Genomic DNA, 24,965 nt, shown 5'->3' on the forward strand with positions numbered 1-24,965 from the left:
ACCACCATCCTACCACTATCGTGTAATGAATTTATTAAATTAGTTAATTTGTCCAGAAAATTATTGTTTATGTGGGGCAGCACATGTTGTTGCGAGCTGTTATTTTTATCTATGAAAAACATCAAAACTGCAAAAAAAAGACCGGCAAACACTTAGCAAACATCCTAAGAATCAAGACAACGTCCTTTAATGCAAATGTTGATAACCTCTTAGCTGGAAAACAATGTCAAAAATCTCATTGACTTTGTATTGTATAAATAAATTTTTGTTTCTTTCTATGTGTGTGTTATTTGTTCCTATTTTCAAAGATGAAATTAATGGTTTTTAATTGTTTCTTTATGTACCGGTACCTATTTTTCTTGAAATTTATTAGGTCCTGCGGCCCATTGATTTATTTCAAGTGACAATGCGGCCCACTATAATAAAAGGTTGGACATCCCTGCTCTAGAAAAAGTTTAATAAAAAGCGAACAAAGCGTGTTTGTGTTTGTGAAGCAAGGACAAAGGATTGTGATGTAACAAAAGGGCATTGTATGCTCATGTGCATCAGCACACGGTATAAATGCAATAAGCGCAGAAGCGTTCTGTCCAAAAATAATGTTGAAGATCATTTTACTTTTAAATTTGGAAATTGCAAGTGCGCAAGAATGAGATTTTACTGCGCAACTTTAACTTTAACTCAAAGTCACAACTAACCCTTTAACTCAAAGTCACACTACATTAAGCAGAGTTTCCCAAACTTTTTTGGGCCAAGGACCAATATTTGTAAATCTGTTTATTCGCGGACCCCCAATACAAAGGTAAAAATGAACAAAACCGCCGAACTCTTTGCGTAGGTACCATGCGCACTTAAAAAGCTCTCGCATACCACTAGTGGTACGCGTGCCACAGTTTGAGAACCACTGCTCTACGTGGATGAAGATTCTCACAATCAATATCAATAGGCTAATAAATATTAAAAAATACAGACAAGCGCGGCAACTGCACGATTAGAACTATGAACTTCTGAGTCTGATCGGGCACAGTATCCTGCTATCTTAAGTCGTTTCGAAAGCCTTCAACACGCTTCCATCCTTGAAAAAAGATAGTGGTGTTGCTTTAGTAGAGCCCGCTGCGAAGTCGAAAAAATAAAAGTAACCTTTTCCGATGGAAGATGACTTTCTTCCCTGTGTGTGATTTGGTTTAAATTAGACAAACGTAGGCTACGAGAGAGAGAGAAAGAGAAAAACTTTTATTTTGTCTGTTGCGAGAAAAGCACGATAGGCTACAATTAAACAATAAGTTACGAATAAAATAGCACCATAGCAATCTAGATAGGCTACCAGCCAACCACAACAGACAGGAAGCAGCGAAAGACTATAGCAGTCATCAAGTCAGCTACTTCCTTGTTCTTAATGTTTGATTGATCGATTGAATCTTTATGCTCGGATTGGGAAAGCTTCGTGCAGAGCTTAATCCTGGCGGTTCCACATAGGCTCAGGCCCGGATTTAGGGGGGGAGAGGGTGCAGGTGCCCCGGGTCCCCCGACTTTTGAAGGGCCCCCTACGCGGAAAAAAAGGTGATTTTGTGTTGTTTTTTTTTTCTTTCGACATTTGAAGTTTCTGCAAAATACTGTGCAGTGCTGGATCAATGCTACTGTAGACGTGGTTTTTCGCGCGGCAGGCGCGAAATTTTTTTTTTGCACGGGGGCCCCCCGATCTAAAAGTGCCCCGGGCCCCCATCAGCTAAATCCGGCCCTGCATAGGCTACTTGTAGAGGCTTTGAATCACTGACGCAGGCCCGGTCACGGAGATTGACAGAGTGAAAGTTTCCGATTGTTCAAGTGTTTTTACCGAGGAATTATTCCATCCATTAGTTGCCTCTGAATGGAAAGCAGTCGTTAACGTATGTTGCTCAAGCGCATGGGCTACCCCCAGAGTGGAACCATCGCCGCTTGATCTTGAAGCTTCTTAGCTCCAGAAGTCAAGTGCTAACCACTGAGACAAATGTCTAGCCATGTAACAAATGTCAAACGATGAAGCACATCCTCACCAAATTCCTCCTTAGCTTTTCCTGTGACGTCAATGACCTAAAAACATCATAGATTGAACTGAACAATGCTCTTATTTGGCTCCGACACTGGCGTGACAAGCCATAAATTACTGAATAAAAAATACTGAATGCGTTGCCCAGAAATAAAACCTTCATCGTATGCCTGTCTGTAACTTTTGTGGTTTGTCACTTTTTCTTTTTGTTGGTCTTGTTTCCTTACTCTATTTTAAACATCTCTATTCTCTATTGCTGGTGCAATCTGACAAAGAAAAATATAGTGAATGGAGTTGAATGAGTTTGAGAACCACAACTTTGATTCATTTACAAAATCTTTATTGGCACCAAGTGGTAAAGTTTACGTTTTCCTAATAAATAAAAAGGGACAACAAAATTGAGCTTTATTTGATTTTAGCTTTGAGATCATTTGGTTTGCAACAATCATCAGTGTGTCAAATGAAAAATTAAATCATTTTGTTTTCAACATGTAGTGAATTTTTAAGATCTCTAACCGGTTCATTTGTTTCACATTTGCTTGATTGCGCAATACACGCAACGTATCAGTTTTGTGACGTCATTCTTTAATGATTCACCATCCCTCCTTTTCAAAGTCCTCTGAGTCGGAGTGGCTGTTTCAAGTTTTACAGTAGAAAACTAAGAAAAAAAACAAGCAAAATGGTAAGTAGTGTGAAACAATATTTTAATAGTACTATTCAAGAATGTGTTTTTTTCAAAAACGAGTAGTTACTTTCACTATCCATTTGATCTAACATTAGGATTAAGCAGATATAAAATGTCAACTCTAATCTAAAATGTTACATAACGTTCTACAACTTCTCGAAATATCTTCCTTTTTAGCAAGTTCATGTTTGTAAAACTTTCTCACATAAAACTGAAGATTTAATGAAATCGCTTTTGTCCTTGTCTTTAACTCTGCATACTGTTAACTGTCAAAAGAAACAACATTAGTGTATATATATGTGATATTAGAAGTTCTAAAAACTTAAATTTATTATATTGTGATAGTGTTTTATGTTGCATGTGAGAATATAGTTTATATACAAACTTCAAATATGACACTGACTTTAAATGCAAGGTATGCATTTTATAGTATCATCTGGCATTGTTAGGCAATGCTCAACAAGCAATTCTTTAACTTTCAAACATTTTTTTTTAAATTCATGTAATTGCCAGCCTTACGCACACAGTCATTTGTAAAGTTTTAGATTGTTAATACCCTGTTAAAACAATAGACTGCAATGTCGAAAAACACATAATAAAACAAGATATTTTAAAAAAAATTGTTACTAATTTGGCTAGGCTAATAACTCCATAATTCATTTTATAAAGAGACAGAATTTTAAAAAGTAAAGCCTTTTTGTTAAACTTAAGTAAAAAGTTATCAGTGTAAAAGTGTTTAGTAAAATTTTAACATTTTTAGGTGAACTTCACCGTTGACCAAATTCGTGAGATCATGGATCGTAAAGCGAACATCAGAAATATGTCTGTCATTGCTCACGTTGATCATGGTAAATCAACCCTCACTGATTCATTGGTGAGCAAGGCTGGTATCATTGCTGGCTCAAAAGCAGGAGAGGCACGTTTTACTGATACAAGAAAAGATGAACAAGATCGTTGCATTACAATCAAGTCCACGTAAGTTTGTATGTATCAGCCTATTTGTAGATTGCTGGGAAAATTTCAAGAGATAAGCTACGGTACCGTATTGCAATCTACAAGTGCCTTCACTTTCTGGCTTGTATAGAACATTTGGACATTTTGTCAGCTGTTAAAATGCAAAAACATTTTGTATCTACAAAAAGCCTTGATTTAAAAAAAGGGCAGTTGTTAATTTCTCCATAGCGATGTTGCTTCATGTTGTGCAACCTAATTCGTACCCTGAAAGCCGAAATCGCTAATCGGGGTTTCCGCAAAAAAATAAAGTTAGGTTTAGGGCTGAGGGTAGGGTTAAGCGGAAACTCGGATCCGTGTGCTAGTTTGGCTTTTTTTTAATCCTTTTCTCGATTTTTTCAGGGTACAAATTAGGTTGCATCCTTGCTACATCTTCCCTAATTTGAGAAAAGCATGAAGTCGTAAAAAAAAGCAAAAAATTGTGATTTACAAAATTTTAAAGGCAGTGGCTATTTGACCGGCTCCGGTCTTTTAATCTGGAACACTATTTGACTGGTCATGACGTTTGTTTTTATCTCTTTCAAAGCAAAAGACAAGGGAAGAAAAATGTGCCTATATAAATTCTAAAGCCAATAGTTTTATTATACTGAGTCAGCGGTGTGTACAATGTTTCTCGGGCTGGTATCCCCCAAGGGTATGAGTTCGACACTATCCAGAAGCGTTTTATTTCAAACTAAATTGCCTGCTAAAAAACACTGCCTAGAAGTAAACTTGACATTGATAGAACCATTTTTTTGAAGAAGTATTGTAACTTTACAGCCATCAAACTAACTTTTTGAGAGCAAAAATGTAATGCGTTTTTAGGCAAACACGGTCACATCCTCTTAGATGAACAGAAACTTACCCAGAGAAATTCCCAACTTCCAGCAAATTAAAAATGCTCTAACTTTATTACTCACATTTGAAAAGATATAAAAATTGAGCTGTAGACTACTCAAAGTAAAAATTGACCACAAAAATGCAGAAGCCTAACGATTGAGTCACTTCGGGTCAAAATTTAGATTAAAAAAAAAAACGCTTCAGAGTAGTATCGAAATCATCCCTTGGGAACACCAGCCCGAGAAATATCGCACGCACTACTGATCTAGTTGAATACAATTGTTGAATTTAGAAGTTAAATAACCACTTTTTTCATTTTTTCTCTTGTCTTTTGCTTTGGAAGAGAAGGTGAAAGAAAAAATACGTTATGTCATGTCGGTCAAATAGTGTTTTAGATTAAAAGACTGTAGTCGGTCAAATAGCCACTGCCAATTTTTAAATCTTAGAAAGAAAAAATATCCTATTCCTTACCCTTCCTATCTCTGACAATGCCTGCCATGAAACAATGCTTTTTGATTGCAACATTATCAACTAATATGAATAAATTGCCACTGCTGGAGAAAAATCAAATTTTGGAGCTTTTCAAAACAAACTAAACAAATAAACCCTGTTTTAAAACAGTGAACTGACAGTTTTAGAAAATTTCAATGCAAATGTATGACCTTTCAGGACAAATATTTTTTGCAAAACTAGAGAGCTAGGCAAAGTTGCACTCTAAAACTTATTTTGCCTTTCACTTCTCTTGGCCACCATGATCAGTTTTGCTCATGCACTATGCTAACCACTGCTTTATAAGTTAGCGACCACAACCTACATGGACTGGTATCTTCAAGGTAATGAGCTATGACGATATCATTCACTCGCCGTTCATAATACTCTATGCGTTTGATGATTGGTGCTTTCTGAGCTCATTGCCATTGCATGTTTCCAGCTACTTACCAAGGCTAGTTACTATTTTTAAATTTACAAACTTTATATAACAGAATTATTTTGACAACAGCATATTTCAAAAATAGAGTTAATTAACCTAAAAGTGAGCTTTAGTGAAGTTGTTTGACTTTTTATTGAGCTATAAGTGTACTTTAGAATTTAAAAACCTATTCCCATTTTGCCCAACTCTTACCAAAAATCACTTCATGCCTACTTACTAAAAAAAATTTGGCTTTATGGAACTAAAACTTGGTATAAGTTTCACTTAATATCGACCTTTCTGTTATGAAGAAGACTTGGGTTATTTTAATTTTGTAAAATTAGATGTGGTACCTTGCTAAACTGCCATTTCAGTAGCAAGACAAATTTGTTTGATCAATGGGTTATGATTGAAGCATTCATACAGACTGGGTTTTTTTTTTCGGTCATTTATCGGTCATTGACCGATTTTTTAGCAAAATGTCCGAAAAAAATATAGTCAATTCGGTCAAAATGTCCGAAAAATATATAGTCAAATCGGGTGTTGCAAGGTTGAGTTTCGCTGATGAACGTTGAAGAAAGTTTTCTCAGTTAAAACACGACAACGTTTCTCAGCGAAACTTAATGTTGTAGCTCATAGGTGCCTAACTATTTTTTGGCCGTGGGTGCGAAAAAGTGTTTCATCAGCAGCAACGTAAATTCAGCAAAATGTCACGCAGATGGATGACGTAATTATGTCGTCACACTGGGATTGCTTTTATTGCCACACTCGGAGTTATCGCTACGTTCGACCTACCGTTAATTATTATAAACAAAACTCGACCACTTCGGTTAAGCAAACACATGCCATGCGTTTGCGTAGGCTAGCGGTTGATGGACTGCGACTCTTTAAGCTAAGCACAACATAAAGTTTAGCAACGAATTAGATTTATTACCATGAAACAAGAGACGAAAAGGTTCTCTAAAAAGTAAAAGGTGTACTGTAAATGGAATGACAATGTCTTGAAAATGGAATGCAAATACTAACTTGATTATATGCTTGAAAATGTACCTGTTGAAAGTAAAATCATTCACGTTTACATCAATTCAACAGCACGTCACCTTGAATAAATTTAAAAGTTACTGACATCCGTAAACAGCCCTTGAAAAATAGTTACGGACAGACGTTTGATTAAGTTTTCGATATCTCAACTTATGATTGACCTGCTTTCAACTTTATGACTGACCTGTTTTCGCGTTGCAGATGAAACAAAAGATGCGCATATTCCCCGCCTTTGATCGGGTTTCTATGGCAACGGTCGTGTGTGCGCCATGCAGTTTGCGCTAGTCCGTTACTGCGTTGATTATGTCGCGTGTGCGCAATGCGGTTTGAACCAGCCCTTGTTGCGTTGGTTGGTGGTTACGTCGTGCCGAGACTTCAAGTTCATTTTCACAGCGAGCGATTCACTGCCGCGACAATTCACTGTAGAGGTTTCGACTTTCGAAAGCAACATCGAGTCTGTTTGCAAGTGCATAAAGCCAAACGCACGCTCCGTCTACGTAGCAAATTATGTTGTTTTTGGGTGCATTCAACATCTGATGACATTGAATCGACACAAAATGGTAGATTTTTGCTATGTCGCAGGCAGCAAAATCAGTCATTTTTACATTGATTCAACGTCTGCAGACGTTAAATCAATGTAAAAATGACAGATTTTGTCTGGTGTGGAATTGTAGCATCCTACTCGTTCTAGTGATTATTTATCGCGAAGCTGTTGCGGTTTGCTTTCAAAAAATGTTGTTCTGCTGCCTATCGCTAGTTCATCTATTGTTTTATGTATCAATTCAATACAGCATAAAAAGTTGGCGCCTATGTTGTAGCTAGTCAGGAAGTGCAAATTTTGGTTTGTATCAGCTACTTGAAAGGAAATATTTTCATCAGAAAAAATGACCGAAATAAATAAAAAATGACCGAATTTTTTCAAGTCATTTCGGACAAATGACCGAAAAGTTTCAGCGAAAAAAAAAACCCAGCATACAGAACGTATTGCAGTTGACATTTTTACACATGTTTTACAACTAAAGACAACTGTTTGTTCTAACAATTCAATAAATCTGTTTTCATCTCAGGTTAGGTTCTTATAGTCAGTCCAGGCCTCGAAATATCCGGCGGTCATGGCGGACATGACCTCCGGAATGACCTCGAATGTCTGCCGAAGCCGACTCATTGGTCGGTCATAAATGACCGCCGCAAAATTCTTGACAAAAATAGAGATAATGCAGCAAAAATATATTTTAAATTTAAATTGTTATAATTGTTTGTTTAAAGCGTACTAATACGGAGCTGAAACAATAATAGTACAGGCAATTGCATTAAAGATCACATTAGAGCGGCGTGGTTAACGAACTGATGGCAAAAGTAGCCATTTTTACATCATTTAAACGCCTTGCAATGTTGCCTTAAAGTTGTCTGAACTTTTCGGCAGGATATGTATTCTAATTGTAACAATGAAGATTATTACGTTACATTGATCGTTTGTTAAAAAGAAACGACACAGAGTAGCAAGTCTCAACTGGGTTCCGCACGTGCTTACAGGCGAATATGTGGCGACCTTATTCACGTTGATAGTGATAGAAATAGAATTTCTGCACAGAAGGGAAGGTGTTATAATAATAATAAATATTTGATGTTGTAAGCACCGAGGTGCTTTTTCATCCTTCTGATATATACAACGCATTCGCTGTTAATTAGGTTAACAGCTAGTTTCATAACTAATAAGTAATAACTCTAACCATCAATAACATCTGATAACATATATCATACGGTATAAACTTTTAGAAAACATATTAGTGGGAGCAAAAAATGAAAAAATACGGTCATATACACATGAAAAATACATACACAATAACACTGTCACTCAATACATAACATCATAAGATGATTTCAAGGTAAATTTCAATGGATCACTGCTCGACACATTTGTCTGACACCATTAGATAGAAATAGAATTTCTGGTGAAGCTGCTGTATTTTACGAATAAGGTTCAGATGAATTGAGTATAGCAACAAACAGCTTATAGAAATGCAACGAACGAATTAACGACCCCTCGCCCGCAGTAATCGCTTGGCACAAAGATTCTATAACGCGAAAACCATGGAACAAGTGATTGTAGTTGCTTTTGCAATAAGAAAATTTGGATTGTTGTTTTCAATTGTGTTTATTGCGTCATTACACGACTGTCATTAACGCACTGATTTATTTGCAAGCAATCTGCTCCAGTAGGCTATACTTCAGGGTCAGTTAATTAAGCCATCAACCATTGCAGAGTTATTCAGTTGTAGAAAATCTTCTTCTACAAACACGACTACACAATACTGTAGTGCGATTTTGTGCAAATCTACATGCAAAAAATATGTCTGGTTGAGATATTAAATGTCCGCTGAAAGGGCCAGTCCGGTAGGACATGCTTGACCGCCGGAAAAAAGTACAAATTTTGAGGCCTGCAGTCCATTATAAATGGAAGTGGACTGACTGTTCTTTATGTAATCAATGGTGTACAACCACAGTGACTTTTTCTTGGTACCGTATTGCCATAACATGTAAATGTATTGATTTAGTGCTATCTCGTTGTACTATGAGTTGTCTGAATCTGACATGAAATGGATCAAGCAAGATATTGATGGAAATGGTTTTTTGATCAACCTTATTGACTCTCCTGGGCACGTTGATTTTTCATCTGAAGTAACGGCTGCTCTCCGTGTTACTGATGGAGCCTTGGTTGTGGTTGATTGTGTTAGCGGTAAGTAAAACGCATTAAGTTTTGTTGACAGTTGTTGTCTGACATCCGTTGCCTATCCCAGATTAAGTTGGTTATTTGAGTTTAACGTTCATTAACTTTTTACTGCTTTTTATAAAACAAAATATTATTCAGTTTTGTCATTTTTCTCTGTTTATAGTTTGTTGAACCTGTGGCCCTCTAGCACTGCACTTGCATTATCTCCTATCTTCTATTTTTACATCATTTTAGTAGGTGCTGCGTTTTTTCACAAATGGAATGCATTGCTTTTCCAGGTGTGTGTGTGCAAACTGAAACTGTGCTTCGCCAGGCTATTGCTGAACGTATAAAGCCTATTGTGTTCATGAATAAGATGGACCGTGCTTTGTTGGAGCTTCAATTGGAAAAAGAGGACTTGTATCAAACTTTCCAGCGTATTGTGGAAAGTGTAAATGTCATCATTGCCACTTACAGTGACGAAGACGGCCCTATGGGCAACATTATGGTAATTTATATTATAAGTGTTCTAAGATTAGGTCTAGTGAACAAATACTGAAAGTGCTCGACAACAAAATGATTCAAAACAGTATGATTTTAAATCATTTGAAAGCATTTAAAACTGAAAGATAAACCATGGTGTTTCACTCATTGCCATAGTGAGCCATAAGTGAAATATAAATTTTCAAGGTGATGAAAACACTGACTTAAAATCAAATTTTATTATTTTTGGCTTTTTTATGTAGCTATTGGTGTTTGGTGTTGGGTTGATTAAATTGTATATTTGTGACGTGTTGTTTTCAAATTGTTATATGAAATATGTAAAACCACAAATTTGCAAAAAGGGATGTTGGATTAATTTGACCAAGGTCTTATGTCCTTGCTGTTCAAGCTTTGAAATATCAGTTATTTTTTTTCAACTGAGCAATGATGATAATATTCACTCGCCGTTCAAGATTTTCCATGGTGATCAGTGTTCTCTGAGCTCAATAGGTTATAAGACAGAAATTGTATATGATGCCTTCTTACTGATCTGTGGTAATATTTTGTGTGGCATCGTGTGTCCCAAAAGAAAGTCCCAAGTAAAGATTTGAGATGTTTTCTCTGAAGCATTTCTTTGCTCAAACAAAAAGTTACACTATGTGGTAACACTATTTTCAGTGTAATTAGTCTATTTTTTTTTAAATTTTAGGTTGACCCACAGAATGGAACAGTTGGTTTTGGTTCAGGGCTCCATGGCTGGGCATTCTCACTTAAACAATTTGCTGAAATGTATTCTGCTAAGTTTAAAATTGATGTTCAAAAGCTGATGAAACGTCTTTGGGGTGACAATTCGTTTAACCCCAAGACAAAGAAATGGGCTAAAACGATGCAAGAAGGGTTTGTTCGTGGATTTGTCCAGTTCGTTCTTGATCCCATATATCAGGTATGCATGTCTATCGTTGTTTTGTATATTAGACTGTACGGAATGGCCCTCTTTTGACACCCCAATTAGGCGATATCCCAATTCGGAAACAGCTTTTTCTGAGATTTCCAACAAATGATCGAAAAGTCTTGGTGAAAAAAAACAGCTACCAAGCAGCGTTTCATCATAAACGCGTTGGTAATTAAAATTGCTTGTATATAATCGCCTAATGCAGGGGTTCTTAACCAGGGGTGCGAGACCTGTGCCTAGGCGGTGCGGGGATGCTGAATTATCAAGGTTTGTAATATGTCGTAAGAAGCAAGGTTGTTTTACTAGGTTTCAACAAAAATTTCAAACTGTAGGCATCTATTATTTTTCAGCCAATCTTAGGAGGGGTTACGAGAACTGATTGGTAATTTTAAGGTGGTGCTGACAAGGAAAGAGGTTAAGAACTGCTGCCCTAATGTATGGAATAATCGTTGCTAGATATACCCCATGTCTCCCAAGATTCAGTTAATTTACATTTATCTCGTTGTGAAACAATTACAACATAAACCGTTTTGTTTGCATGGGTATGGGAAGGTAAACACAAAAACCGCCTTCTTAAATGATTCGTACAAGTTCTCTAATAAAAAATAGAAGCCTTCGCTGGATTTAAGAAAACACCGAATCGCTTGTCTCCGAAAAAGGCTCCCTCTGAATATTTAAATTAAACTATGCTTTGTGTTTTACTTGTATGAATAACAAAACATAGGGTTTTAAGTTCCAGTCAACTTGATTGTAATTTTGCATCAATTGAAAGTGGAAATGCAGGCTGCTAATTTGCAGGATGAAAAGTTTATATTTACAACAACTCTATTTTAGGTATTTGACTCAATCATGAACGACAAAAAAGACAAAGCTGCCAAGATCATGGAACAGATCGGAGTGAAACTGAAGGGTGACGACAAAGACAAAGAGGGAAAACAGCTGTTGAAAGTGAGGTTTATTCACCTGAAACATTCCTGTAGAATCTATCCGATTCTAGTACAGTCCCAGTTCGTCATGCAAAATTATGTGGCGACAGTCTCAAACATATCGACGTGTATTTCCAATTGTACCACATGTTGTCTGTTGTGGCCGAATTCGGCGAAAATTTCTGACTTACGCGTGCGATGCATCAGCGCCCTATTCTCTAACACGCCCATGAAGTGGCGACAATTGTAAGATTTAAAACAACCATCAATATTTATGATTTTCGATAGCTTACTGTTAATTGCCGCATGTTCATTGCTTTAGACTGTGATGCGAACGTGGCTACCAGCTGGAGAGACTCTTCTCCAGATGATCACTATTCATCTTCCTTCTCCAGTCACTGCACAAAAATATCGCTGTGAGATGCTCTACGAGGGACCACAAGATGATGAGTGCGCGAAAGGTGAGCCTGTTTTAAACCTACCATCTTCCCGTTGAATAACTTAACGCGTGTGTGTTGATTATTAGGTTTTGAAAATTCATCAATTTTTATTAACCTTGCCCTTTTCTAATTTAATGTTACTTATTACAGTATATAGCAATAGTGACTGACTTAACCAATATGTGGCCTTTTTTTCGCTTCTCTTGTCCACCCCACACGATTCTGCAAAGTTAACACTATAAATTAGTGACCTCATCTACAGACACTGTTTTTTTAATTTTCTTCAATGTAATGAGCTATGACGATATCATTCACTCGCCGTTCATAATACTCTATGCGTTTGATGATTGGTGCTTTCTGAGCTCATTGTCATTGCAAGTTTAAAGCTTGTCGTTTTAGGCAAGTTTTAAGTTACAAACCTTGACGCATAGGCACCTTGTTCTTGGGGTAAGAGATTGAGCTAATCGCGTTTACATTAGGCTTTTCGTTGTGACGCGAGATAATTGTATCTGTAAGCATTTTGTCACCCCTATTTTGATAAGATATGAAACAGAATCGTTGTGCTCGATGCCATTGGAAAATTAAAACGATGCACGCACAGTTATTTGCATTAGACCTACAATACAGTGTCACAAGAAAGAGAATAGTAGGCGCTTCATACTAAACATTAATTTTCCAGCTATCAAAGCATGTGATCCCACTGGACCACTGATCATGTACATTAGCAAGATGGTTCCTACCAGCGATAAAGGTCGTTTTTATGCGTTCGGGCGTGTTTTTGCTGGAAAGGTCGCCACTGGGCAGAAGGTCAGAATCATGGGACCAAAGTATGTTCCCGGAAAGAAAGAAGATCTTTACAACAAACCTATTCAGAGGTGTGTATGATTGTTGATTGTGTTATCAATACAAGAAGCAGATGAAATAAATAGTGAATGCTTTAACAGTGTAGATTTTATGTCTATTTGTTCTGGTTAACTATCATACGCGCCGACTTCCGGGGGGAGGCGCCCCCCGTAAATTTATGGTTGAGGGGCAACAAAAATGGCTATTAGGCCTACAAGTGGTGTTTCAAAGATAAAATATACCGCGAAAGAGATTAAGATCATTTAAACGGACTTAATAAATGCCGAAAGCGAAAAACAGCCTACGTTGCTCTTGCCCGCAAAACAGCAGCTGAACGCACGGCTTTCTCTGGAACGTGAATTACTACTGAGATGCGCACGGCACGCACGCTCAGGTGCATCCCTGGCTCAGGTCACACACTGCTTATCTTCCGGCGCGTGAGGCGCAACTTCAAAGTCAAAACGCGTGGGAGCGAAAAAGTGAATGTGATGTTGAATGTTCATTCTCATTTCACGAGTTATCCAAACGTCCGTTAGATTTTTTGTGACTTCAAACATGAAATCGATTTTAGCAAACTTTATCGAGTTGAAATTACGACACAACGAACAATTACATGAATACAGCTTACAGAAAAAATGCATTTTTCAAAACTGTCATCCGTGTTTTGCTTCAGTTTTGAAACGGGGTTAATAAAGCTGATAGCGGGTTTCCACTCTGCTTGAGATCATGATTTTTTTGCGTTTTATTTCGATAACTTCACTGTCTTGATCGTTGTTATTTACTCGCACGAAAAGGAAATGAATCGGCTTGTTTTCCAACTGTTCCTATTATGAGCTAACAATATCAAAATTTTTACGACTAGGCGTACTGTATGCGTAAAACTAATCCTTTCAAGCAGCGGTTCTAATAAATTCGGTTTGCGACCTAGGTGTCAATATAAGCAAGACAGTAAGCTTAATCAAAGACTATTTTAATTGAGTAAAATAGCGCTATAGTTACGGCGTCATCACCTTTCTCGCCCCCCAAGGTTTTTTGAAAAAACGGCGCCTATGCTTGTGTTATTGTTAAAAATAATCTTATCAGATCCGCGTTTTTAGTGAATGGAGTAACATGCTGATTTTTCGTAAAAAGATAATCGTTTCAATTTATGCTGACTTTTATAAAGCATTGTGGCATTGCATTCGGTTTTGCTCATTTGTAGTATGCTTGTTTCAGAATAATGTACATGGTCTGCTATTTGTTTTAGAACCATTCTTATGATGGGGCGCTATGTCGAGGCTATTGAGGACGTTCCTTGTGGAAATATTGCTGGGCTTGTTGGTGTGGATCAATTCCTCTCAAAGACGGGCACCTTGTCAACCTCAGTCAATGTAAGTTGCGCCGCGGTTAAATGTGTTTATTTTAAAATGGCGACTGAAAATGATATCACTGAAAGGAAAGCCACAATAGTCAGAAACCTTCAATTTGTTCGCCTTGATTTCAGTGACCGGGAATTATTTGCTCGCTTATATATATTTTGTATCCTTAGCGTCTTCTAAAAAAGACATTGATCAGAGCTGAATTTTTTAATCAAAAGTTCATAATTATTTCCGGGAGATGATTTGACGGGCAGTGTTTAACACCGGCCATCCAGGCTTGCTGTGTACAAAGAATATAAATCTACTGACGGCTGAAGAAGCGCAAGCATTGGAGCTCTTCGGATTTGAGAACAGATTACAGTTGTACACGAGCCGGAGTCTGATTTTTTTCCCAGTGGATACTTCTTGCGTATAGATTACACTGGTCTACAAAAACAGAATTTTTTTTTGCTCCATGAACTTTGAAGACTGATTTAGAGTAATTTTGGGGTGCTGAATCCGAATCTGACCTCAGATTTATCCTATCACGTCAGGTTTGTGAAATATGATAACAACAAATTGCTACTTTCGTCAAAAGTGGAAGATTTGGCGTTGCGTTTACCACCAACATATGCAGTGCTGTAACGAAAGGTTAGTGTTAGACAGGCCAAAACAGCCTAAATATGGTTACTGAACAAGCATTGCCATAGGCTTGCTTAAATCTTTGTGGTTTCATGCAAAACATTGACGGGAGAGGGGGTCAGTTACACTTATAGCCTCCCTTTTAGCTTGTTATTACTGCCTTGTTAATAATGTTGCTTAGAAAACAAATTGGTATCAAAATTGTAATTGGTAGGTGTATTTCAGCTACTTATGCACCACATGGCCTGGATTTCTGGATCTTGTACAATGTGTATGTGCAATAAACGCAACGTCAAATCTTCCACTTTTGACAAAAGTAACAACATGTTGTTATCATATCTCACAAACCTGACGTGATAGCATAAATCTGAGGTCATATTCGGATTCAGCACCCCAAAATTACTCTACATCAATTTTCAAAGTTCACAGAGCAAAAATCGTGTAGACCAGTGTTATTGATTGTGATTTATGCTCGAGTCGGAATGAAGTTTAAGAGCCAATATCCCCAAAATATTTGAAGCATGGAAGTCACAGACGTCAGAGTGGGGTAGGTCTAGAGGACCTGATTCCGTGCACCTCTGAAACAGACCCAAGTAAAATCAGACTGGCCTTTAATCTTATTAATTGTTTTTAAATGTTCAGTTCAGTAACGAAATGGAATTGTGGCACGACGACAGTGATGTTTAACATTTATATTGAACTCTTCATTTTAAGAATTGTTCATTTTATGTCTGCACCGTACTTCGTATTTTTATATCACGTCCATTTTCGATCAGGCTCACAACATGAAGCAGATGAAGTTCAGCGTCTCTCCCGTCGTCCGTGTCGCTGTGGAGGCGAAAAACCCCGCTGATCTTCCTAAACTGGTCGAAGGCTTGAAGAGGTAAGCTAGTACAAAGCACAAAAAGATCAGTCAACCACAGTTTTAACTTAAATGGCTAGCTTTTGTTTTTCTTAAATTACGTTTGTTAAAGCGAACTTGTCATGTGAAGTAGGGTCCGAAAGATCAGTGAAATGCACAAGACATTTTATTTATTTTTTGAACCTGATTGATAGCCAGTAATATGGCCATTGGCCAATCAATGAGGTGTGCAGCAACAAAAGCTGCCTAATTTTGTTAAAATCGGTGTCGTTCCGCTACTCGCGTCTTTTGTGCTTAGACTTATGAAGTCAGATCCCATGGTGTTGTGTCATATTGAGGAAAGTGGTGAGCATATCGTGGCTGGAGCAGGAGAACTGCATCTTGAAATTTGCCTCAAAGATCTTGAAGAAGACCACGCTTGCATTCCAATTAAGGTTTGTTTAATGTTTATATATACTATCTACAGTACACTCTACAGCAGTAGTTTTCAGCCAGGGCTCCGCGGAACCCTAAGGTTCCGCCAGTAAGTCTATGGGTTCCGCAAGTTTACATTCAAATCCGAGAGTCTATTTTATTATTATATGCATATTGTTTAAATATCATCAAATATTAATTAGGTTTGCCACTATTAATAAATTTGCTACACTTTAACACGTTCGCTGCGATCTCGAATTTTCGTTGTTTTCTTGTGGTGCGATACCTTTAAATTTTCTGCTTTCCCGCCTAATTTTGTCGACATGTTTTCTTCGCTTCAAGGAGTTCTTACAGACAGTTTAATCGTTTATACACCGGTCACCGGTGGGTCAAATCGCCATGAACGTGTTCGAGATGGGGTTCCTCGAGCTTTTGGAATGTTTCATTGGGTTCCGTTCCACCAAAAAGGTTGAAAACCACTGCTCTTTACAGTATTCCCCATTATAGCAATACCAGGCCTCAAAATTTGTTTTTGTTGACGGCGGACAAACGTGTCCGGTCTTAGCAGCTATCTCGGCGGACAAATATGACCGATCTAGATGGTACTTCCCGCGGACATCACATGCTGTAACGGCGGCCGTGAATTTCGAGGCCTGCAATACTGTAACCGAAAACAGCATGTAATCTTTAACGAAATTTTGAAATCTACCACTAACAATTTTAATTAATAGCGTTATTTAAAATGTAGCTTTGTGCTGTTAACAATCTCTAAAAAACTGCTTTAAAAAAATTCCTACAAAAGCTCATATTTTACAAATGTTCAAAACACTTTTCTAGAAATCCGATCCAGTCGTGTCTTACCGCGAAACAGTGCAGGAAGAGTCCGACAGGATGTGTCTGAGCAAGTCTCCGAACAAGCACAACAGGCTCTTCATGAGAGCCCAGCCCATGCCGGACGGTCTGCCCCAAGACATCGAAGATGTAAGATTTCAAGTTATCGGGCGATTACTATGCAGAAGAGTTTGCTTTTTCTTTGCCGTCGCACTCCGCAGTGCTTACGGAGTTATATAAGACTGGAAGGTTGTGTAAGCATGATCAATATCATTTGTTTTTGCCAATATAGAATTGCTCTATTCTGTTCTAATTCATACATTTATTGAAAGGTAGCCTAGTCCACCGAAAAGCATTTGATTAGGTGTTTTTTCACTGGTATAGACGACGTTTCAATGAAGTCGGTGTTTGCATGATACTGCATTATAAAAAGTGGAAAAACGAACGGGAAAAAAAAGCGATCAAGACACTTCCTCAAATAAGCCATTTCGGCTAATGATTTTAAATGAATGAAAACTTTTCTACATTAAATTTTGATTGATACTGTTGTGATAGCCTAGCTTTTAAGGTTTAGACTTAAGATAAAAAAATGATTTGTTTTCTTATATTGAATTAAGTACGTAAACCGATACCGTTTAGTAACTTGGACCATTAATACGAGTTGCGTCAAGTGCGCATGGCATTTGATAACTCGACTTTAAAAGCTTGTGATGTGAAAGGGTAAAGTGACTCCCAGAGACGAAGCCAAAGCAAGAGCCCGTTATCTGGCCGAGACCTACGAGTTTGACGTAAACGAAGTAAGAAAGATCTGGTGCTTCGGACCTGACGTAGAAGGACCCAACATCCTTGTGGATTGCACCAAAGCTGTCCAATACTTGAACGAAATTAAGGATTCCGTCGTTGCCGGATTCCAGTGGGCCACCAAGGAGGTACGTCAGTGGCTTTACCTATTTTGTATCTTACGGTCATAACAGAAAATTAACGAGTTCTTTGTCTATGCGAAAAGGTTGTTTTTACTTACCGCAGACACGTGAGAATATATCTCAAATGGGCTGTAATTGCCGGGGTGATAGCGGAATTTATCGATACGGCTTAGTATTTTTTAATAGCACGTCAAATAAAACTAGGACATTGTTGAAAACAAATAGCTTCGAAGATTAGTCACTGCTAACCCACAGAACTTGATTCCACGCAATTTGTACCCACTGTTTTTTGTGACCCGCTTATTTAGGGTTATTTTAGTGTATTGGTTCTCAACCGGGGGTCCGTGAAGTTTCCTAGTTTAAAACGTGTTTGATAAATTTCGAAATTTGAAAATTGGTTGTGCTTTGTTTGTGTATTACTGTAATTCTCAAACTGTACCTCGCAACGCACTGGTGCGTCGTTTCAGCAGCAATCAACAGATTGTTGATCAATGCTTAACTTGACTGCCGACTAACATTTGCATTTCTATCAGCACTTACAGTTTTGTCATAATTGTGAGTACAACAAAATATTGATTGCAAATTTAAAGATGGAGAAATTCTTATGTTGGAACAGTCGCAAAACACAATTGGCACAGTTTCACTAACGTTTACGTTTCACATACTTTTTGTGTGGCTTTGCATATCGCGTGGTTCACACCTTTCTGACATGGGAACTGTGAGAGGGATACAAACTTTATTGTACCTTAAAAGTATTTTCTTTAAGTAAGCATAAACAATGCTTTCCCAGGGTGTGCTGTGCGAGGAGAACATGAGAGGTGTCCGGTTCAATATCTATGACGTCACCCTCCACGCCGATGCTATTCATCGCGGTGGTGGCCAGATCATCCCTACCGCTCGACGTGTCCTTTACGCCTGCCAGCTTACCGCACAGCCGAGACTATTAGAACCTGTCTACTTGGTAGAAATCCAGGTGAGCTTACGTGAAAATGGCAATCCTTAATTCGTGTGTCAGCTTTCTTAATAGTTTTAGCTGCCGTGGTGTTGTATCCTATGGTGCCAGTGTCATTGGTGTCGTGTTGACGTTTGTTGTTTTGCTGGATGGTGTAACTAAAAGCAGTGCTTTGGATTTTGCTATTTGAGTACCAGTATCCAAATACAGTAGAACTCGGTTAATCCGGATCTTCGCCTAATCCGGATAAAACTGGAAGTACAAATGATTTGTAATCTTTTTCTTGAGAAACAGCTTCGGATTATTTAATGCGGATCTTCGCCTATTCCGGACAAAAGTTGCTCTTTCTCTATCGCTTTATCCGGATTTGCCCGACAGTTTTGCCATTTTATGCTAAAACGTAACGTTTTCTCGCTTATTGCGAAGAAAACGAAGAAATTTCTTATCTATTATTCCGCTAATGTGACGCAATAAATTATTACGAATTTCTTCCTTTCATGAACATTAATCCCTCCTAACGCAAAATTCGTGCGCAAATGCCCAAACTCGTACTGTAACTTGAAAAGATGTCGGTGGAATTTTCGGCGGTACGTCGGTGACGTTTTTCCAATAGAAGACTTTGTTTGACCGTGATTTTTTGTAAGTTTTCCATAGAAACTCGTCTTCCGTAACTGTTTTCAAAAATTTTGAGTGACTTACAGATTATTCCGACACGCATGTCCGAAGGTATAACTTTTGCCAGTGTGTTCTTGCGTTAGACGCAGAGTCTACAAATACATTCGTTTTACATGCATACTGCATTTCAAAAGAATTCAATCGCATTAGTGTGGTGATCGCGCGTCTCGGAATTGGCAGATGACCACACTAATGCGTTCAATTTCGGTGATTTTTACCGATACCCTTCTATCTAGTTAACGTCAGGCTTGATAGAACCGTCATCGGTTAATCCGGATCTTTGCCTAATCCGGATAGAATCGCCGGTCAAATCGAATCCGGATTAACCTAGTTCTACTGTAGTCTACCTAAAAGGCATGGAGCTTTCCAGAACTAATTCCTGATAAGCCTTGCAATTTATTACAAAATTTGTGCACAGTGTCCCGAGAGCGCCGTCGGGGGCATCTATGGCGTGCTCAACCGTCGACGTGGTCACGTTTTCGAGGAAAGCCAGATTTGTGGAACTCCCGTCTTCCACGTCAAGGCTTACTTGCCCGTCAACGAATCATTCGGTAAGTGGCTCTGACTTGCGTTTCATAGCGAGTGTGTTCTAGAATGTGCTGCTTTTTGTGATTTGTTTGTTTTCAGTTTATCCACCACGACTGTCCAACAACAAATCTTCAGGCGCAGCAAAATTTTAACCTTTTTGAATGAAAGTTTGATGTTTCAAACAGGCCCCGACAACTTTAAAAATGCTGTGGTGGACCTGTGTTTAACTCGGCCACGATTAGAACCGTATCACATCTCGTGTCATCTTTCAGGTTTCACGGCTGATTTGCGATCCAACACTGGAGGACAAGCGTTTCCGCAATGTGTGTTTGACCATTGGCAGATCTTGGCTGGAGACCCATTGGCAGAAAACACCAAACCCTCCCAGGTTGTTGCGGCTACCAGGAAACGAAAGGGACTGCCCGAAGATGTGCCCCCTCTCGATCGGTTTTATGACAAATTATAAGAACAGCATTCAATGTAAATCTTTTCATTTGAATATAATGATACATCACAAAAGACCAGCAAGGGCCTGTTTTCTTGCGTCTTCTGTCGGCCGATTCCGCCTTTCTGACCTAGTTTGTCTATCTGTGTACTTTTTGGTCACTCTCTTTTTTCCTTAATTCATTGCATCAGTTGCAAGTGTTTATTTCCAACTTAATGCTTTTGCGGTTTTTTTCTGGATATTAAAGTAAAAATAATAAGCAACATCACAGTTGCGGGTTTGGTATAAGATGCACCGTGTTGAAGTGGAAGTTATAATTTTATGAAAGCCTGCCAATAATACAAAGAAGTGAACCGTAGAACGTGATTCTGTCTTTGCAAAGTAGCCTTGGTATGGCGCAGCTTGTTAGCGGCTTTGGTTTAACCAAAGTGTTTCATGTGAATATAGCAGGTGACGATAGCTTTTTGTTGTAGTTTTTTCTCGAGACAGTTGTGTGAACTGCAGCTAGTAAAAGCTACCGGTGAGGTTCAATCTGCCTTTTAACGTAATACGCTATATGAAGGTTGCGCCCCCTTTCTCGAAGTCGATATTTATTTGCAGCGAACATGGCAAGACGCTTGATACTTAGGCTTCGCATTTATTTCAGATAATCGAAGCGACAGTAGCATTAAGGGCTGTCCAGGAAAGACGTCCGCAGTCAAGGGTGGAGGAGACAAACACCGATATTTTACCAATCATCTGACCCTGCGTTCCTATACCGAATTCACAACTAAGTTTCTCGTCTGATTGCGAAACCGCGAGCGGTTCGGACACGCACAAAAATCAATGTTGTGGAGATCAGAGTTAGATCAATTACACCATTAGCCTATTTTATTCAATTACGTTCATCATTATCTGTTCGTCTCTTCAGTGGATGAGACCTGGCGTTTGTACACGCTTGCAGGGGTCCGCCAGATTTTGTGGCTCTTTCGCCATATTTCTCTATTGTTAGGGTTGGTTCTATACAGGATTCTTGCACTGATGTCGTCTCGAACCAATTTCAGCCATCTGTTTTGGTCTTCCCACTTTCTTTCCCTGGACAGAAATGTTCTTTGTCATATCGGACAATTGGACATACGTTCCACATGCCCAAACGGTGGCTTCTAAAAATCTCATTGATGCTTTCTACTGTCATCTCTCGAATGCTTTCATTTCTAATTATATCCTTCACAGCTTTTGTACACGTCATTTGAAGCGTTCTCAAACTTGTTTAAACCTGCAATCCTCGTGGCCCATCATTGCACTTCTTGCGCATACTTTATATGCAAAGGAAAGCCGTTCATTTTCTGGGAAAGCACTTCCACACAGAATCCTCGATACTTGAATGTTTTCCAAACCAGCTCTCATTCTCGATATAGAATTTTGCATTCTTCCATCCATAGGACATCTAGGTAGCAAGACGTTTCAATCTGATTCAGTTTATCCCTATCTAGAGTGACTGTCCCTTCGTGTCTTTCGTTTACCTTCCCTTGACAACGTTTGCATTCGAAGTCTTTTATTCTCACTTGACGTTGGCTAATTCCGGTACATCTTTTGCGAACTCTTTCATTGCAGAAATTACATTTTATGGAGTTGCTGTCAACTCTTTTCTCTCATACTGAGCAAGGATTAACTTTAGCTTGGTTGACGGTCTTTCACCATAATTGAAGGTTTTTTACATTACAATTACATTGTTCTAAAATTGTACAATTACTTTCTAATGTACGGTAATAAATTACACATTTTACGCTCATCGATAATTTTTTATAGTTCAATTTTATCAACTAGTTGGATTGCATTTGATAAAGATTACCTTACAATATACAAGTCCCTTTTAGACCCCCAACTAGCGCTTCAACAAAAGTACTCGTATAATGCGTGTCACTTGCAGTTTGGACCGAAATATTTTAAAATTACAATCACACAAAAGTCTCAATTACATGAAATTGTGTAATTAGTTACATGCAATTATATTTGATCCAACTCTTGTAGAGATGTCCATTTCAGAATAAGGAGCTCCAAGAACCAGTTCCGAGTTATGCGACCGGAATAAGAACTCACCAGAGATAGCCGCATGATTGGTTGGTTATGAATCTTTATCCTCGGACTGACAATTCCTGGTAGCTTCGCATACTTGTAATGTAGAGGGTCTTGGCGCAGGGCCGGTTACCGAGATTGGCAGAATGAAGTTTTCGATTGTTGAAGTGTTGTTGTCGGGGAATTATTCCATTCACTAGGTGCCGCTGAATGGAGAGCAGTCCTGAAAGTGCGTTGCTCCAGCGCACACTGCGAAAGTCAAACTTGCGCCGCTTGATTTTGAGCCAAGAGCGTAATCACTAAGCTAGCGGGGCGGACAGAACTCATTGTCGGCTATCTGATTCATTGGGCGATTATCTCGACGCTGGTCTTTGGGTGTTCCTTTCCTCTTCAGGTTATACGAGCGAGCAGTAATAAAACTTCTTAACTACCGTACCTGATGAACTGCAAACATCGCTCGAGTGTGAGAGATTTCAGATAATCCTTCACCATATAGGGTGACGATTTGGACCCTGTAAATTTCACTGAAGGACTATTTGTGTCTCATTTTTACTATCCTCTGCGTAAAAGTCGATAAAAAATTGACTTCGGTGTTAACTACAGTAAAACAATATGCCTAATGAGTGCTAGAAATGAAACGAAAGGTATGATATAGTTAAGACAAAGAGGTCGTGTTGCATTAATTTTAGTTTTTATTTCTAAAATTAACATAAATTTTAGGACACCTACGCAAAAACTTTTCAAAATGATCAGTTTTTCTCGAGCGATTTCGTAATGGTCGGTCCAATTGTCCATTCATTTTACAACGGTGTTGCGTAAATTTTAGGCGTTTTTAGAGGTTTTAAAATGGGCTCCATACCTCTTTGGCAAAGCCATTTGTGTTTTTTACAAAATGCGGCAAAATGTTATTTTAACTTTTTTTAAAATTTGAACAGATTTTTCAGCCAAACTCTTGCCAAATTTTCAATACCGGTACTAGCTATAGGCCTAATATATTGCACGCTACTATCACAAAGAGAGACTCCAATCGCTTTTTTTATAACACTCTTCTCAGCTGTTTGTTGATAATTACCACGTAAAAAATTTCAGTAAAAAATGCAAAACTGTTTTTTGTTACGATAGCCTACCAATATATCCTGACTTGAAGCTTTGCTTTAGTTAGATCGACGACGTCCAAAGTCGGCCCACAATACGTTTTTGTATGGCCTGTTCTTTTACAACGTGTTATTTTTGACCCGCAGATTCCAGGAAATATACAATTAAAACTAGCATTATTGCAAAAATAATAATTAAATTAGCATTTTTTCAGAGAAGAGGAAAGCCATAGAGAAAAGTTAAAATCACTATTGCGAAATCAACTATTGTTGTCCCAAACAATCTATTAGTAATGAATGATAAGCGAGCATTCATTCATTTCCTTGGCAGCGAATTCAACGACCGCTTTTGGAATATGGCGTATCGATAATTAAAAGGGACTTATTGCTATTCACTTCTGTTTGTGTGAACCCTGATGAAGCTCCAGCTCACTTGCAGCTAATTGAGCTTCACAGCGACACCCAGTGCCAAATTCAACACCAACTTATTTTCCTTGTGTTTTTTACTATCAGCTCGATAAAAAAAGCCAGAAATGCGAACGTGTTGCAAAAGAACATTGAGCTTATGTGACTCAACATATTTTTTATGCTTGTTTACCTTTAACTAAATTTGACCTGCGTATTGAAATCAAGACGTCAGTTTCATTCTTGACATTAATGCAGCTGCATTTTACAAAAAATTCTGGATTTTTCAATTTATAGTGGAAAAGCAAATAACTTATTTCCTATAACCTCATCATATCAGGTGATAAGTAACTTATATAACAAATACTTAAATCGGCATATTTCTTCGTTCAATAAAAATGACATTAAATATAACATAATGTTACTTTATAATGCACCTTCCTTCAAGCAAAACAATAAAATTATCAGATATTTTGTGGCCTCGGGCTCTTCCGCATTATTAAACTTAGCCCACCAGGAGAAAAGTTTGGAAACCCATGCTTTAGTTTTAGATGCAAACGTTGTGTTGCAATTTAATTGAAATTGAGTGAGTTGTTGGTAAGATATCTGTGTTTAAAAGATGTTTGCTGTACAGCACTAGGTGGCAATTTTTAAATAACTGAAGGGTTCGGATTATTTTTCAATTTAACAACAAGAATTCACTTTTAGGTTGATGAATTAAAGTCCTTAGCCCAATTTTCTTTAAACACCTCTAGGCTACTTTATTGCGATTTGTCACGTTTCAGCAAAAGCAATCAAAGGGTGTTTTCAATGAAATAGACTAAAATTATGAATCAGTACGGTGCAAATTACAACGGTGCGTGATTAGACTATTTGTTTGCAAGCCAATAACGATTCTGGCTCAACTTACAAGCGCTAAACTAGTAATTGTTCAGAAAGTTATCTTATAATGCTGGCTA

The 24,965-nt window shown here is 38.1% G+C and overlaps 1 protein-coding gene across 1 annotated transcript; it reads left to right on the forward strand.

Annotated features, from left to right (window-relative positions):
• Positions 1–2,604: 2,604 nt before the first annotated feature.
• On the forward strand, positions 2,605–20,911 carry LOC145772155 (eukaryotic translation elongation factor 2-like). The gene is made up of 16 exons (XM_082583997.1): positions 2,605–2,705; positions 3,469–3,683; positions 9,045–9,226; positions 9,499–9,707; positions 10,392–10,625; positions 11,469–11,582; positions 11,883–12,021; positions 12,680–12,875; positions 14,090–14,213; positions 15,599–15,705; positions 15,983–16,118; positions 16,936–17,079; positions 17,649–17,858; positions 18,643–18,825; positions 19,898–20,030; positions 20,280–20,911. Exons 1-16 carry the CDS (start codon positions 2,703–2,705, stop codon positions 20,471–20,473), a joined length of 2,523 nt encoding a protein of 840 aa, XP_082440123.1. The 5' UTR covers positions 2,605–2,702; the 3' UTR covers positions 20,474–20,911.
• Positions 20,912–24,965: the final 4,054 nt, after the last annotated feature.

Source organism: Aplidium turbinatum, chromosome 6 (assembly GCF_918807975.1).
Source record: "Aplidium turbinatum chromosome 6, kaAplTurb1.1, whole genome shotgun sequence".
Lineage (NCBI taxonomy): Eukaryota > Metazoa > Chordata > Ascidiacea > Aplousobranchia > Polyclinidae > Aplidium > Aplidium turbinatum.